The 17424-nt window shown below is 54.5% G+C and overlaps 1 protein-coding gene across 2 annotated transcripts in view; it reads right to left on the bottom strand.

Annotated features, from left to right (window-relative positions):
* WNT7A (Wnt family member 7A) overlaps positions 1–17424 on the bottom strand; it is a 46482-nt gene that overhangs the window by 14468 nt on the left and 14590 nt on the right. For both annotated transcript variants that reach the window (XM_004581370.2, XM_058678653.1), the window contains exon 3: positions 15439–15710. In XM_004581370.2, coding sequence (XP_004581427.1) covers positions 15439–15710 — 272 coding nt within the window. The remainder of the gene's footprint in view (positions 1–15438; positions 15711–17424) is intronic.

Here is a 17424-nt window from a genome sequence, read left to right as displayed (position 1 = left end):
ATGTCCACTCATGGATGCTCCTGGTAGGAGCTTCTGCATTTGACATCACCCTTGCCCTTAGCCAGGTCTCCAGGTGAGGGAGCTCGTGCAGTGCGCACAGGTTCTGCCCACCACCCACTCAGCACCACACACTCTCCACATGTGCACACTCACACGCTTTCTAGGCTCTCAGCTTGCAGGGCCCCATGGGGACCCAGAGCAGAAGAGCCAGGTGTGCTGGGTCCATGTTGCCCATCAGATTCAAGCCTGTGCCTGCCCAGTCTCATGTGTTCTGCTGGCCACAAACCTGGGGTCTTTCAGGAAGCAGCCCAAGAAAATGCAACTCAGAGTGGTACGGTAGCCATGGTGAGCACTGTAGACAAGCATACCCATGTCAACACTTGTCCCCGAATGCCCCCAAAGCTGAGTCCTTCCTGCCACACTTCACTGTGGTGGAGGAGTGGGCCACAATTCCTGCTTCAGTTGCCTCACAACCAAGGACCCGCCTCTCCTGTGTTCGAGATGATTTCCACTTAGCAACTGATGACAATGACGATGGCACTGCCCACCACAACCCTGAGATCAGCTTTGCCTGGCAGTCGACCCCTCTGCCAGTCAGAACTTGTCAGCCTCTATGAGCACCAGGAGTGCCAGTGAGCTGTATTTGGAATAACGCACCTCAACTTCTCAGGGCTAACTGACTGGAACCCACCAATGGCCACTCAGGCCTGGGCATGAGTGTGTCCCAGATCGCTATCCTAGACTTTGTTCACACCCTGGGAAAGCCCTGTTATTAGAGATTTCCCTCCTAGTTGTGTGACTTTGACATTACAAAGCATGGAGTATCAGTAGTGAGAGGGTTTGTACGCTGCTGGGGTGCTCTGAGAATGCATAGCACCTGGCTGGTGGTCTCTCCAGGGGGCCATGAGATGGAATGTGACACATCCATCAAAGCCCAGGACCCCATTTGGTCCTGCATCCCTGGGAGCTGGGTATCAAGTCTGGCTGCTCCTGCCATGGTAAGGTTCTGATGAATTCCTGCCGGTCTGTCAGCCTCAATCCTTGCCTCTGCCAAACATGGTCAGCAGCTGGAGGTCTCCCTGACCTCTCACTGTACCTCTGAGTCAGGGACAAACAGAACACACTAACCCTAACCCTAACACACCTCCACCTAGAGGCTGACATGGTGGTTTCTGGTGTGGTTTGGCCTCACCACCACTGAGAGATGGTGGTTTCTGCTCCAGCTAGGGCAGCAAGTCTTGCTGTAGGAGATTGGATCAGAACACAGGCCTCTGCACACCACCATGAGGCCAGCAGGAGTGTTCTCTGAGGGTTTCAGACCTGTGCTACCTCAAATGGAAGCTACTAGCCACATGGTCATGTAAAGTGAGACCTGCTATGAGTGTAAAACAAACGCCAGATACCAAAGATGTGTGACAGGAGAAAACAGAATGCCAAAGAGCCTGATATTTTTATACTGATTACATGTTGAAGTGACAATATTTTGGCTATATCAGATAGAATGAAAGACATGATTACATCGAATGTCATCTTACCTTTCTGATGTGACTACATGAACATGTGGTACCCACATGGTCTCTATCCTATTCTTATTGGATAATGCTGGTCAAAATCTTCATGTTCAAGTAGTGTCCCAAGACCAGAGTTTGTCTGTTTTCTGTTGATAATCGAATACCGCAGCTGGGCAAGTATGAAGGATGGAGGTGAATTTATATCATGGTTCTAGAGGCTAGCGGGAATGGGGGATACCAGGACATGGTGCTGGCCTCAGCAGCCTTTTTGGTACATCCTAACCTGGCAGGGGGCATCCCACTGCAGAGGTCTTGCTTCCCCTCCATATAGAGCCACTTAATGCTGTCCTCAGGATCTCATTTCACCCTAGTCACTTCCCGAAGGTCCCAGACCCAGCTGCCCTCCACACATGAATATGGGGCCTCTGTTTCCTACACATGAACTTGGGAGGACATATTCAGACCACAGCAACCAGCAATGTGGCTGTTAGCATTGCTGTGAATGCAGACTCTCAGGCCTTGCCTGCATTTGGTGGTGCAATGGGGAGCGTGTGCAATGATAGTCTGCCTAGGGATTCCATGTGCATACAGGCTTGAGAAGCCTGTAGAATGCTGGGCTGGAGGATGCGGGGGCTGCAGCCTGGCTTCAGGTAGGAGCAGGAGTATGTGGCCCGAGGCCCCCTTCCCACCACGTGTGGTGTGCAATGCTGAGGACTCAGAGTCTGTCCCCCTGGGTGGCACGCCTTGTGTGTGTCTTTCATAGCTGACTCTTACCCAGAAGCACACACTACTTGCCTGAGAAAGGAAGGGCAGGCTAGAAGGGGCCTGGGCACCTGCTGCTTTGTAAAGGCTGAGAAGTAATCCTCAAAAGCAGCTGAGAAACACATCTGCATGTCTATAAAACCCCAAAACTCACCAGTTTCCTCCAAATTCTCCTCTCCTTTCTCTCTGCAAACTTGGCCAATAAGCACTAAATGACACTAAATATAGAACTGGTGAGCAAGTGAATCACTGGGGAGTGCAAGGTGCCCAAGGCCTGTTTCACGCTTCAGCTGTAAACCATTGAGAGCTGGGAGCTGTGATTAAAATGCTGAAGGCCTCCCAGCTGGGCACCAATCCAGGGGGTGCAGGGAGGGTGTGCCCTCACAGGGGCAAATCACCCCAGGCTCACTGTTCTGTGCTGGCTTCCAGGGCACAGCCCACCCCCGAGCCCCTCACCGAGCCCAGGAGTGCTGGGCCAGTGCCCCCTGCACCTTAAACTCCCAAACACCCAAATTCATGGATGTGAGTGCTCCGTCCCCTCCCCCTCTGCGCCCCCCCCCCCCCCAGCTCATTGCTCACTGGGTGAGAGCCACACCAGCCCCTTTGCCTCCAGGCACTTGAACTTGCTGTTCCCTCTGACTCAAACGAGATTCCCCAGGAGCCTCACTTTCTATTGAGACCTCCCTCAGCTTGAGAAGGGACCTCTCCTGATCCCTCCAAAAGAAACGCACCCCCCTCCTTTATCTTCACCACAGCATACCCTATGCGAGGACAAGGCATCCTTCCTCTCTCTCACTCTCCCTCTCTCTCTCGTTAGTAATCTGCCTTCCCCTGGAACATCAGCTCTATAAAGGCGAGAGCCATGTCTGATCCCAGTGCCTAAAACAGTACTGGACGCATAAATAGGCGCTTGATAAATATTTGTTGAACGAATGAATGCATGGATTTCCAACCCTTTATTTCAGCCGGTCTGGTGATCTCACTGGGAAAGTGTCCAACTTTCCAGCAATGAGCTCAGCTTTTCACCCTCCATTCAACTGCCCCTCCTTCCAAACGATTCTCCACCCATTCAGCATCCAAACATCCATCCATCCATCTGCTAACATCCAACCAACCATCCATCCATCCATCCATGTGGCCATTCACCCAGCCATCCTTCCAAATACTGTTCACTTCCTTAAATATCTGTGTCCCTATCCACCCATCCATCCATCCAGCCTACCAGTCAACCATTATCCAAAGGGTTAGTCCTCATATTAGAGAGTCCCTGTTCTCTAAACTTTCTTTTACCAAATCCTCTTCATCCTGTCATGTTTCCATGCAATAATTTACCCTTCTACCCTGCCCTTCAATGTAAACCCCTCAAACATGGAAATTAGGTCTTATACATCAGATTTCTAGGGTTAAGCAGAGCTGACACACACTGGATATCAGTGGATGTTTGCTAAATGAATCTACATCTCCTTTTCTCTTATTTCTTTGCTCAGAACTTCCTACTTGACTGCCTAGAAATAGTTTTCAGTCACTGGTGAATCTCTAAAACTTTGCACCCAACACCCAGAAAAAAACCTCTAGAAACAGTTAATGAATGAGTGAGTGAATGAATGCAAAGAAGAGAACAAATATAGTAAGAATGCAGTCCCCAGATAGATACATGGAGACTGCCTGGATTCATAGCCTGGCTCTCAACTCATTACTGTGTGACCTTGAGTGAGCTGCCGAACTTCTTGGTAAAAGGACATCATGACAGCACTTGCCTCACTAGACTCTCAGGGAGGAGAGGGGAGGGCAGGGAGAGGAAATCTTATAAATGAATATGTATGTCTGGTGTGGAGAATAGTGCCTGGAGTAAGACAAGTGCTGCAGCAGGGTTTTAAATAAAATATTCATGTACTGTGGCCACATTGGCACACACCTATGAAAGGCACAGGCTTGAGTTAGGCAGGTGGGAAGGGAGCCTCTGCCCGGGCCTGTACCTGCAGAGGCTGCTTCAGCAAGTACTCTAGTTTTGCCCAGCCACACCGAGACTGCTCGGCAAACCACCAATGAATGGTACGTCAGCTGATTGAAAGTGCTATGGAGAAAAGTGAAACAGGAAGGAACGGGAAATGGTAAGACAGAGCAGGGCAACTTTCAGGGGGCTGGTCAGGAGAGGCCTCCATTGGAGGGGCAACTTGGAAACAAGGATTTGAGGCCATGCAGAGGTGAATGTCTAGGGGGAGAGTGCCATAAGCAGAGAGAAGTGCAGGTACAAAGGGCCTGGCTTAGGCATGGACTCAGTGTGTTTGGTGGACAGTGAGCATGGGGTAGGTGAGTGAAGAGGAACTGGAAAGAAGGAAACAGAGAGAGGCACAGGGACCCACACCACTCGCAGTCTTGATGGTGGGGAATTCGGCCTCTACTCCAAGGAAGAAGGGGCCCTCTGAGGGTGCAGGTTCTGAAAAGATGCTGCTGGGGGCGACAGAGGAGGGGCCAAGCCACCACCAAGGCTTTGACCTCCACGGTCAGAAGGATGGAGCCACTGTTTCCTGCTCTGTGGGAGGGAGCTCGTGTGGGAAGAAGAGCCCAAGTCAGGCCTGGGGCAAGTGTTTCCGGGGGAAGTGGAGTCCTCCAGCAGTGAAGTGCAGAGGTGGCTGGACACCTAAGGATGGAAGGCTGGGCCTCACTTGCGACAGTGTAGGGTCTGAAATGCAGCGTGACCTGGGCATTTGTGGTGGGGCTGGAAACAATGGGGTGGGACCCTACTCAGACATGACTGATAGACCAGCTGGTTATTGCCTGCCTTGAGGAGGGGAACCGCAGCATGATATCACAACAGCCTGTCCCATGAAATCATCAATCTTGATGGCTTCCTGGTCTGCTCCATCTCCCCAGGACCTTGTGGCATGCTATCAGGCCAATACAAAGAGGCCTAAGAGCTGGGAAGAGCCACTGAAGTAAAACACTGATAATAAAACTTGCATGGTGCACAAAGGAGCCCACCTTCCCTTAAGTGGGGCCGGTGTGCCAGGCAGGGAGTATCCAAGTGCTGCCACAGCCCTGTCCACTGCTGCTTGGGCTCTGCCACTCCACCCCCAGCCCCAGCATGGTCCTCAATGCGGGAAGGGTCTGAGATCAAGACAGCCTTAGGACTGCCTGAGCACCAGGGCTGCTGTTTGAGTCCCTTCTTGGACCTCAGCTGCCCATTGTGATATGGTGTTGACCAGGTGCCCCCTAGGACATAGACAGATTAAATGGGTTTACCCAGGGCAAGTAGGCAGAACCCAGGCCCTGGAAGAGAGCCAGTGCTGGTCTTGGATATATGCTGATGGCTTCTGGATTCCCTTGTCCCAAGTAGGGAGTCCTTTGGGGACATAATCACCTGCATTTGGCCTCCAAAGACATGCAAGTGTCCCAGATCGCAGAAGGCTATAGCTCCTGGGCCAGCTCCTCCAATCACCAGGCTGTCCTTCCACCCCCTCCTCCCCATGGGACCACTTTTACCTCCTCCCCTTGACCGCCTCCCCCACCCTTCCCTGATCCAGGCAGATTTGATAACACCCAGGACTCCCGGTCCCTCCCAAGCACAAAGGCACCAATTGTCCCCAGTGGGCGCCTTATGACTCGGTCTCACCACAGTGTAACTGAGCCCTGACTTTACCTCACCTGGGAGGCTCTCAAGGCCTCGTTCAAGCTGCCCCCTCCCCACCACAGGTCACTTTCAAATGAGCCCCTGACTGAGGGTGGCAGCCACACTGGGAATTCCTTCCAGATGGACAGCACTGGAGACCCCTGAGCTTACTGGAGGCAGGGGTAGGAGGGAAGGAGCCCATTGCTGCACAGACTTTCCTGGGTCCCCAGAACTAACTCCTCTGGCACTATCTTTCTGCCTACCACCCCAATTCCAGCACAGACCCACAGGATTTGTGGCCATGGCCCTGTCCAATATTGTGGCCAGCACCAGTCATATGTGGCTACCAAGCTCTGGAAGTGTGGGCTGAGGACTTATACTTTTAGGGCTTATTTATTTCTTACAAAGTTAGAGTTACAACAGAGACGTCTTTGATCTGCTAGTTCATTCCCAGATGGCTGCAACTGCCAGGGCTGGGCTAGGCTGAAGCCAGCTACCAGGAGCTTCATCCTACGGGGGTGGCAGCGCCCAAACACTGGAATGCCTCCTGCTACTTTCCCCAGGATATTAGCAGGGAACTGGATTTAAAGTGGAGCAGCTGGGACATGAATCAGTGCCCATATGGAATGGTGATGTTGCAGGTGACAGCTTTTCCTGCTCCACCACAATGCCATGTGCTTGTGACTCATCTAAATGTAAAAACCACACGAAGCTTATGGGGGCCCTGCTAGACAGCACAGACATCTGTACATTCACTCCATGTTTGGCCTCTCAGTCCTCCATGGAGCTCTTATGGACTGTTTTCTGATGAAGAAACTGCAGCACAGAGAGGCAAAGAAGCATGCCCAGGGCCACACAGCCAGGAGGTGGCAAAGCCAGGGTCAGACTCTAGATCCCATTTCCTCTGTCACAACAGGGATCCTCATGCTGCCCCACTCAGTGCATACCTCGGAGGGAGTAGCCAGGCAGCTCCCACGCTGACTGCCCACAGCCCCCACGGGCTGTTTCTGGACACTGGCCTGGGTTTGAGGTGGCCCTGTGGCTCCAAACAGGGCTCTGAAGATGCCAAAGTGAAGGTTGTGACCACCTTAGAGGACAGGTAAGCTCTGTAGGACAAGAGGACACAATCCTCCAGCCTGCTCCTCAGGCTGAGCAAGCCCAGAGCCTACACAGGAAGTACCTGGGTCTCTAGCCCAAGCAGGGCTCTCCTGGACATGCCCCATCATGTGTCTCCTTGTCCAGGCTCACCTTGAATATATTCACCTGCTGAGGGAGGTAGCGTGTAGATGCCCACTCTCCACGCAGTCAAACTCCCTCCTGACTTTAAGGGTCCCCTCCCAAGCAGAAGTCGGAGTGCCAGGTCCATAGCACCCAGGGTGGGAGGCGACCACCAGTGCCCACCTCTGACCAGATGGAAGAGTCACTGGGGGCTGCAGTCCATGGTCTCCAAAACCCCAACCTAGGTCCGCAACCTACAATCACAGGACGCCAAGGACCAGGAGAGGATGAGGAAGAGAGCATGGGTATCCAAGGCCCTGGGGTTGCTCAGTGGCTCAGAGGTCTGGAACCAGAATGATTGGATACAGGGTGCACAGGCCAGCTATGTGGCCTGGGGAAAGGATCTTCACCTCTCTCTGCTGCTGTTTTCCCTTTTGGGAAGTGGACAAAGTAGAGCTGGCTAAGCTCATGGGACGATTTGGGATTGAGTTGGTGCCACAGACAGAAAAATGGGTCTCTATATTCTCTCAGCCAAGCAGTAGTTGGACCTTAACCCCCTGCTCCTGGCACAAGCTCTCACCAAAGCTGGAACCCACCTTCAGCCCAAGTGTTCTTCCAGCCCACAGTTCCCGCCTTCCCTGGAACCCTCCCACCAGCCCTTCCTGGTCCATCTATGTAGACTGGAAGACAGCAACGCTCCCCGAGGCTGCCCCACTCCCAGGCTGAGCCATGTAAGCCCTCTTGGGGCCAGATGTCCAGCCACTCCCACTGAGCCTGCCCCAGGCTGCCTGTGTTCGTGCCAGCTCTGGAGTGGGGGTGGGGGAGATTCTGAGCTGGGGAGTAGCCTCTGGGATATTTCCCTTTTCTGTGGGAGGTGCTGCTCCTGGCTGGCCAGGCTCCCTGCCCCCATGGCTGCCCTTATCTTGTCTCCTCCCTTCCCTGGCACTGACCATCGTTATCAACATGGCATCACTGACAGGACCTGACTGGGCCCTGCCCTGGTTGTGTCATCAGAGAAAACTGGAAAAAACTCTCAGGCCCCATGGGTGTCCTCCACCCCAGCCCAGGTTGGCCACCCTCTGGTCTGTCCCTGAGGCTCCTGACCCAGCCCCATCCTAGCTCTGTCCTTTGGGCCCACATTCCCCATCCTGCTCTTCCCACTGGGCTGCTCCCAGTTCTGCCACAACCCTCCTGGCCCTCACTGCAGCCTTCATCTGGGCCAGTGCCTCCAACTCCCACCTTGAATAGCCACAGGAAGGGGTTTTGAGTCAGCAGCTGGCTGCCAATTCTGCTCCTCCACTCTCTTGGAGTGTATGGCCATGGCAAGAACCCTCCATGTCTGAGCTTTGGTTCCCTCTATTAATTGGGCTTAAGACAGGAAGAGTGTCCAGCACTAATCCAATCCCACAGTTATCCTGGGCACTGCCAGAGTCAGCACATAAACAAACATAAACAAATGTTCATACCTTACTCAAGGGATAGATCATGCAGAAAGAATGGCAGAACCTGTAAGACACTGCATGAAATAAGCCAGTCACAGGGGACAAACGCTGTGTGGATCCACCTCAATGAGGTGCCCAGAACAGACACACAGGGATAGTGGTGCCAGGGGCTGGGTGAGGGGCATGGAGACTGACAGTGGTGATGGTGGCACAATACTATGGACATGGTTCATGTGATTGAATTGCACATTTAAAAGAGTTACAATTTTTAACATAAAAAGATAATTTTTAGGTAGAAAACAGTTAGCCAGGTGGTTAAAGTGCCTACATCCACATCAAAGCACCTCAGCTCAGCACCCAGCTCCGGCTGCTAACCCCAGCTCCCTGACAAACACAGACCCTGGGGGTCGGCAGCTCAGGTAATCGGCTTCCCGCCCCCTGGGAGACCTGGATTGAACTCTCAGTTCCTGGTTTCTGCCATGGCCCAGCCCCATCCATTGCAACCATGTGGGGGAGTAAACCAGTGGATTGAAGGTTATTCTTCTATCTTTCACTCTGCCCTTGAAGTAAATAAATGATTGTTTCCAAACATTAGCAATCGAATGAGAAAGTAAACAAAAGACATGAGCAGAAGATCCAAAAGTGGAGACACAGCTGGCCAGCAAGCACAGGGAAAGAGGTTCAGGGTCACAGGCATTAACACTGATGAGGACACAAATGCCATCCTTCCCCAGCCGAGTGGCCACACCAGCTTTGAAGCATCTCTCCAGCATGTGTGCATTCAGGGAAGTAAAGGACCCATGATAGATGCTGCAAACTGAACGAACGCTCACCAAGGGACCCTGAACGGGACTAAGTGAATCCGTACAACTGTATGTTGGATGATTCCATTCATAAAGACTCCAGACAGGACAGAGTGATGTGCGGGGAAAACAGATCCCTGGTGGCTGGAATTAGGGATCCCTCGGGGAGGCAGGGAAGTCGACCCTGTGCCCTGGCTCCGTCGCAACTGATGTCCTTGTGATCAGCAGCCACAGTTTTGCAGATTAAGCTGGTAGTGCATGGGGAGATAAGGGGCAAAGGGCACACAGGGTCTGTGTTCCAACTGCGTGGGTATCTAGTATTATCTCAATCTGTGTTGTATTTAAGAAAAAAACCCACAAACTATTCCGTTAAATCTGATGAAGAAATAAACAATAATATTTTAGTGTAAGTAGGTCCTCTGAAGTATTTGGTACATATTTATACAAGAAATCACTTGTTCATTTCAAATTCAAGCTGAACTGGAATTTCTGTCTTTGGAGGATATCTGGTGACACCACTCTTAGTACCCTTCCTCAAGACAGAGTAGACATCTGTCATTCATTCAGTTTGCAAACATTTCTCCAGCACTTAGATTGTGCCAGGAACCTGTGAACTTTGCCCGCCTCTACCCCATTGGTGCTGGCCTTGGATAAAACCATAGAAAGCTATGCGAGTAAACCAGGGTCATTCCAGTGACTTGACACGGGAAATAAGCAAGATAGTGTACAAAGAGGACACTGGGGAGACAAGTGAGGGACGGTCTCTCTAAGAACATGACGTTTGAGTGGAGACAAGAAGGAATAGAAGGAATTATGTATGCAAAGGTTTCACAGAACATCTTGGATGAGGGGATGGCAGGTGCAGCAGCCCTGATGGGAGCAAAACTGATTCCAGGGGTGCATGACAGAAGAGTGGTGAGCAGGACAGGGTAGCTGTGGACAGGATAGATGCCCATGGTCATACAACCCACTCTTCTCCCCTCACAGGTTAAACCTGGAAGACTCTCCCTATTTCTTCTGTGAAGTTAAGAACCGCAGCTGTGTCTCCTCCCAGAGTGGTCAGGCAGTGCCTGGCCCCCATGGCCCTTGACGTGCCACTGCCCCCACGGCCCTTGACGTGCCACTGCACTCCATCCTGGCAAGTATGCAAGTGGCCCTCGGGACAGCAGAGAGGAGCATAGCTGAGCAAGTCTTATCTGTGCCCCACCCCAGCTGCCAGGCTGGATCCCTAGTGTCCCCTGACTCACTAAGGCTGCAGGAGCAGGAACCCAGCTCCCAGAAGCCACCCGACCCGACGGGCAGGGCAGGAAGGGACAAGACCCACATGCCCCTGTGAGCAAGAGACTGTGCAGGGACTGGGAGGTGACTTTACACTGGGGGAATTCCATCCCCCTGAGCTCACCTCCCTTGGAGCAAGCATGCATTCCAGCAGGGGCCGCCCTGTCCCAGCTGAGCCCCTTGGCCCTCGGCTGCCTCTCCTGGGCTCCACACTCCCAGGAAGGGGGTGCTGAGGGCCCTGCCCTGCCATAGGCCCCCAGATCTCCCTGGTGTATGTGCTTCCAGGTACAGCCAAGCTTGGCTCTGCCAGCCAGCTGCAGTGCTGTCATCACAGAGGCTCTGCCCAGGCAGGAGGTCCTATGCCCAGAACCCACCAAGGCTGACTCAGGGTGTGGCCTGAGCCTCAGGGCACCATCCCTGGGGGGCTCCAGGATGCCTTTGGAAGGGCTGGGGTCTTCCTTCCTCTTCCTGCCTCCCAGCTTGCCCTCCTGAATTCCCATTGACAGCCTGCCACAGTGAATCCAGGAAGTGGGGGTTGCTGGGGGAGATCAGGAGATCACCTCTCACTGGTGGATGCCAGGAAGTGGATACAGTAAGGAGCCCGAAGCCTCCAACATCTCCCTTGTTGTCCCAAGGACCACCCATCCTGTGGCCCAAAGCACCCTACAGCATCCTAATTATGTTCCCGGAAAACCAGTTTCCTCCTCCCAGCTCCTAACCCAGGACAGCAGCCCCCACCCATTCTCACCAAACATAGTCCCCTCCAGTGCTTCCTAAAATGCCTCCCCACACTGACCTGAAGCCCCTTCTGGGGTTAGGCACCCGCAGCAGTCACAGACCCTGCACTGCGATCCCCACTCTGTGGCAGCCAGTGCCACACACCTGCCCAGAGCCCTTCCCACCATGCCACTCCCAGACACCCTGACCTGGCCTTCAAGATCTTGCATTTGCTTCCAGCCCCATCTGCAGCCTCCTCTCCCCCAGCCCTGGTCACACATAGCTTCCCCAAGCTATGCTTTTTGAGGCTATCAGCCATGCAGAGGTGCCTGCTTCCACTAGAACTGTTCTCTTCCTTCTCACGGCTACATCCACCCAGAGGACTGCTACTCAAAGGCCTTAGCAGAGGACCCTTCTCCTACTCCCCTGCCTCCTTGCTAAGCTTGCTCCTGCCGTGTACAGCCAGAATGAGAGTTTTTGCTCCTTTTACTTGACTCACTCCAGGCTGGGCATCCCAAAGGCAAGGAATGTGCCTATTTCATTTCCCACTGCTGCATGCTGGGAAGAAGTGGCTCCACTGCACATTTCATTTCAACTTCCAACTCCATGCTCCACCCTCCCACTCCAACCCCACCTGCCAGGATGTGACCCCAAAATCCACCACCTACAACAACCCAGCTCTATGGGACTTAAATACTAGAATCCCCAAATGCTGATGTGAGAGACTACAGTTCTAGCACCCCACCCCCTTTTAAAGGCTATGAGCAGCCCTGCTGCAATCCCCTAAGTGAATGCTGTGTGACCTGCAGGACAAGGCCTGCAGCCTGCTGCCCCTATCTCTGCAGCCCCCACAGCCGTGTCCTCCAGCCAGGGCCCGATTCTGCCCAGGCACAAACGGCACCTGGAGGCTTATGGGAAGCCCAGGGGCTCACAGCAGCACTGTGCTATGGAAGGCCCTTCTGTCCCTCCTCCCTGGGCCCCTGCCCCCTCTTTCCAGCCCAGCTGCTAAGCAGCGCCAGAGCCTGCAGTCAGGTCGAGTCTTGTCTCCTGGCAGCAGGAGCAAGGCGGCGGGTGCTGAACGCATCTGTGTGCCTTTCCAAGCCACACGCTCATCCAGGAGTGGCGCTGGCCCCTTTACTGCTGTGGAACGCCAGGTGGGGATGGGTGCTTCCTGATACATGGCACATTTCATGGTTCCTGGGAGCTGGCTATCCCAACTGACATGTGGGGAAACGGAGGTCTCATGAGGGGTCCTGCCCAAGTAGATCCATGTCTGGGCTGTTAGGGTGCCCTTGCTTTGGAGAGTGAGGATCTGATCACCTGGGGCAGGGTGGGAGTATACCTTCATGCCCAGCTTCGTGCCCTCTGCCCAAGTGCCTGAGGACCAGCACCACTCTGGGCCTTCATTTTCTTGCATGGCACCACGGGGTGGGGCTGACGGTCGCTCAGGCTTTGCCTATGCACACAGAGGAGCCCCAATTCCACCACGCAGTAATGGAGCAGCACTGGCCAAGCTGCTTCCCCAAGAAGCCACTCCCAGGGGCCTCCCCAGCAAGAACAAGGCTGAGAGGGCTGGATCTGCTCAGAACTTTCAGGTCAGGTGGTCTCTGCCCTGCCCAGACCCCACACCTGGCCCTGCCATGGCCTCCCTGAGCCTCTCAGGAATCTGACTTTATGATGTCTGCCCTTCTCCCTGCTTCAGAACCAGCAGTGGCTCCCCAGAGGCTAGCAGGTGCTCACCCAGTCACTCCAAGTTTATTTCTAGAGTGCCTGGCATGGGCAGGCTCTGGACAAGGCTGGGACTAAGAGATACAGGGGAGGGTAAAGCCACCCAGGCAGAGGCGGCACAGGGGACAAAGAAAGGAAGGGTGTAAAAGGGAAGCTTCCAGGAGTCTGGGATCTGGATTCTCAGGAAAAGGCAGCCACGGGGATGTGGGGCTAGATGGAAGGTTTGCACCCCTGCCCTGGTCAGTGATTCTGCAGACCAGCAGGCTCTGGGCACTCACCTTTGTCGCCTGTGCCCACCCCTAGATCTTGTCCTCACCTTTCTTCTCTGCCCAGCTACATCTCACTCAGCTTCGGGGTGGCTTGCATCCTCCACTAGAGTTGGTCTCGTGAACACTGACAGTGCTCAGGGTCCATCTTGCCTAAGGATGGGTGTCAACTCCACCAGAGAGTGCCTGAGCTTCGTGGCTAGCTGGGCTGGGTGGTCTATGAATCTCTCTCCCAGATGTTCTACCCCAAGCTGATTGGTGTGCTCTCTTTGAGCCCCACTACACAGCCACCACAGAAGAGAAGAAGGCTGCTGGCACTGCTGGGGGATGCCTCCAGCAAGTGAGGGTTCAAGGGCAGGAGGGAGCTAAGACCTGTTGCCTGTGACCCAATGAGCATCTGAGGCAGAGGGAGGGACACATGGCTGCAGGTGTGTGCTTCTGCCCAGGAGCTCCATTCACGACTGGACAGGCAGGGCCTTGTAACTTAACCAGGACAGCACCCCCAGGCAGGCCAGGTGAGCAGCTCCCCTGGGTGACTCACCGGCCCCCAGGAGGCTCTGACACACCGGATGTGGCGGGCGAGCGGAAGGGAGGGGGGGTTGGCCGCCAGGCCCTTCCCATCCCTCTATACCCTGAGACTTGCTTCCCCTCTTGGGAGTACAGCCCTGCCCTGGACTGACAGCCTACCTGCCTGGTCTCCTTTTCTCTTCCCCTCACCTGAGAATGCAGGAAGGAAGTCACACAGCTGCATGTAGACCTGGGCAGCCCAAGAGTCCAGCACAGAGCATGAATCCAGAGAGCTGGGTTTAAATCCTGCCCTTGTTTTTGATTACCTTCAGGACTCAGCCTCTGATGTCACATAACTCAAGCTGGCATAATGACACCCCTTCCTGGGGACTCCTGAGGATTCATGAGTGGACAGACCCAACCGAAAACACTGCCTGGTCCCCAAAGCAGCATTCCCACCACTTTATCACCCGGCCGCCAGCCCACACTTGACCAGCACGTGTGTCTAGTTCAGCCCCAATAAAGAGTGGTTTGGAACTCCCAGTTTTTAAGCTTGAACAGTTAGAAAGGAAATGATTGCCCCTAAAAATTGGGCTGGAAATACAGAACACCACAGACCACACCTGGTGAAGCCCAGCACATGCCCCCCGGACCTGGCCTGTGTGCCGGGGCCATTGCAGTCTGCACACACTTTCTCTTGATTTTGCCCCTGCCCGGCCTCCATGGGTGCCTGTGTTGTGGTCCCTGATGGTGGCCACACACGTCCTGTCACTGCAGTGCTCAGCCTGACCTCCAGACACTCCTTCATGACACTCTATCCTGATGCCAAAGCCCCCTGTACCCTCAGGAGGAGGAAGGCAGCTCTGGGATGTCCTCCCTGGCAGGCCTGTCCCTAGCCCACTTCCATCCTCAGCCCCAGCTCAGGACACAGCCCTGGCCAGGCAGCACTGGCCTGGGGGCTTCACAGAAGCTGCTGAAGCTGCCTCCACTTGAATCCTTCCGGGGGGGAGTGGGGAGCTCACTTCTTTCTTAGTCCCTGATCCATGTCTCAATGGTGGCAAGACCTGCCTGCCTCCCTGTGACACAGCCCACCCTGTGGGTCCTGGTCCCTTCCTCTGGGCCTGCTGAGCCCTTGCTGCCCTCCTCACAGGATAGGGCATCCAGTGTACTTTCTACCCCAGCCTCTTCCATGAGACACGCTAGGACTTCGTTGGAGTGGGGAGTCGAGAAAGAGGGAACGTCTACCTTCTTTGTTTTAAACTCCAGATTTTGAGTAACATCTCCATGAACAGGTTAGCCACTGGGGACAGCTCTCCACATGCTCACCCCAATCCCTACCTCCTCCACATTTTGCACAGTGGGTCCTTGTGGACCCACAGACAGGTATGCACATCGGCCCTCTCTGCCTCACTGAGAGCCAGCCAAGCTGTCTGAAGGGAGATTCAGAAACACAGTATCTCCAGGAGTGGATGTGCTTCCTGCTCCATGCAAGCCCTGAGCAGTGGCAAATCCAAGCAGAAAGAAACCAAGGAAACCTTGCAGCTCCTCCCCAGACACCAAGCCCGGGCTGTATGTGGCTCCATCCCGGCTGCCTACCTTGCGGCCCGCCTCATTATTGTGCAAGTTCATGAGAGTGCGGGCATTCTGCTTGATCTCTCGGGCATCCACAAAGACCTTGGCGAAGCCGATGCCGTAGCGGATGTCAGCAGAGCAGCCACCCCACTTCCAGCCCTCATCCCGGTGGTACTGGCCTTGCTTCTCCTTGTCGCAGCCGCAGTCGCTCAGGTTGCCCTGGGTACAGGCAGCCGTGATGGCATGGGCCACGCCAGCTGCGATGATGGCATACGTAAAGGCAGCCTCCCGGCTCCCTGCAAGAGAAGAGAAGGGTACAAAGTGCAGTCAGCTATTGCCAGGCCGGTCTAGGGGGACAGGCTGAGCTCATTGTCAGGATCCCCGAGGGCTGCAATCCTGCCCTCCAAACAGCTCCCTCTTGGGGTGATACTGAGGCCTGAGCACCCTGGTTAGGCAGTCATCCACTCCAACCTCAATCCTTGGGGGATTCACCAGGGCAGGGAAACGGTCCCTGTAGCCTATCCCCTACCCACTCCCCACTCCCAAGCACACTGGATGTGAAAGCATGGCACCTGGACACATGTTCAACACTCCTATTGACATAAAGCAGCATTTCTCAGGCACCTGCAGGGCGAGCCAGCTCTGGAGCCAGAAGGCCTGACTTGCATCCCAGACACTGCTGTAAGTCTCAGCCAGTGGCCACTATCCCTGGGCCTCGGTGTCCTCAGCTGTGAAATGGGGACATATCAGTGTCCCCTTCCTCACAAAACAATAGAGACAATAAGTCTGTTCAGAAAAAGCTTTTGGCTCCTGGCACATACCTGGCACAGTAGCTCTTGTTCTGGTGGCTACTGCTGTTTCTGTTTTGTGTCTGTCGCCACCTCCAGACTGCCAGCAAGCCCAGTGAAAGTGCCAGGCCCCTGAGAGGCGGCACTGCAGGAGGCAGAATCACACACAGGCCAAAAATAAACATGACACATCACCTCATCCCTGAACCCTTCTGGTCCTCAGTCTCCCCACCTGCAAAGTGGGTCCCCAGGCATGAAGACTGACTGAGGCCCCCCACGTGTTAAAGCCCTGAGTGAGCACCCAGCAAGGAAGCACTCACAGCCAGGGTGTGGGACTGGATTTCAAGGAGGACTTCCTGGAAGTAGAGGCTCAGAGCAGGTGAATCAAGTAGAGCTGACCAGGCCAGTTAGGACCAGGAGACAGTGTTTGGGGACATCTAGGTTGGAGGTAGTCTTGCCAATGGGTAAGAAGGCCAATGAGATGACCATGAGGCTTGGAGCTACATGTCACAGGGACCCTCACTCAGGTGTTTCTTGTGCCTACATCCTCATGCTTTTCACCAGGATGCTAAGTCACCAACAGCCTGTACACTCTCCCACCATCACTGCTGTCCCTGCCACAGGACAGCATCCGGGCCACTCAGGCCAGCTACCTCCAGTGTCCCCATTGACATGGAGCCCAGCATTTACTGCCTAGGACCTGAGCGAGTTCCTTCGCTAGCCAGAGCCTGTCTGCTGGAGCAGAGACAACACCTGCCAGATAGGGCAGACTGAGGAGAGGGTGCAGGCAAACAGTGCAGCCCAGCACCTGACACAGCCAGCGTCCACAGGTGGGGCCTTAGGGGCATGGAGCTTCTGGCCTTGGCATGCCATCAGCCTTTGTGACTAGCCCAGGCTGTTGTGGAGCACCTCCTGGGTCCCTGACTCTCCACATGGATGATTCCTTAAGACTAGAAAACACTCATGGGAGCTACACCACCAGCGGAGGGCCTGGCCCAGGGGAGCCCTGGGGCTAGTGAGCCATGCCTTGGTGCACCTTAGAGGGGAAGCTGGCAAGGCCACGTGTTGAAGACAGCAGGGACAGCAGGGCAGGGCAAGGCAAGGCAGAGCAGCAGGGGATGTGTCCCTACTTGGGCTGCTGGCCTCAGCAGAGGAAGCAGCTTACTCATTCCGGGTTGTGAGGGCACAGGAGGCCAGACCTGGGACCCAACAAGGACGATAC

Source organism: Ochotona princeps, chromosome 21 (assembly GCF_030435755.1).
Source record: "Ochotona princeps isolate mOchPri1 chromosome 21, mOchPri1.hap1, whole genome shotgun sequence".
Lineage (NCBI taxonomy): Eukaryota > Metazoa > Chordata > Mammalia > Lagomorpha > Ochotonidae > Ochotona > Ochotona princeps.
The sequence above is the reverse complement of the archived record's forward strand: the minus strand, read 5'-3'. Positions and strand labels throughout refer to the sequence as shown.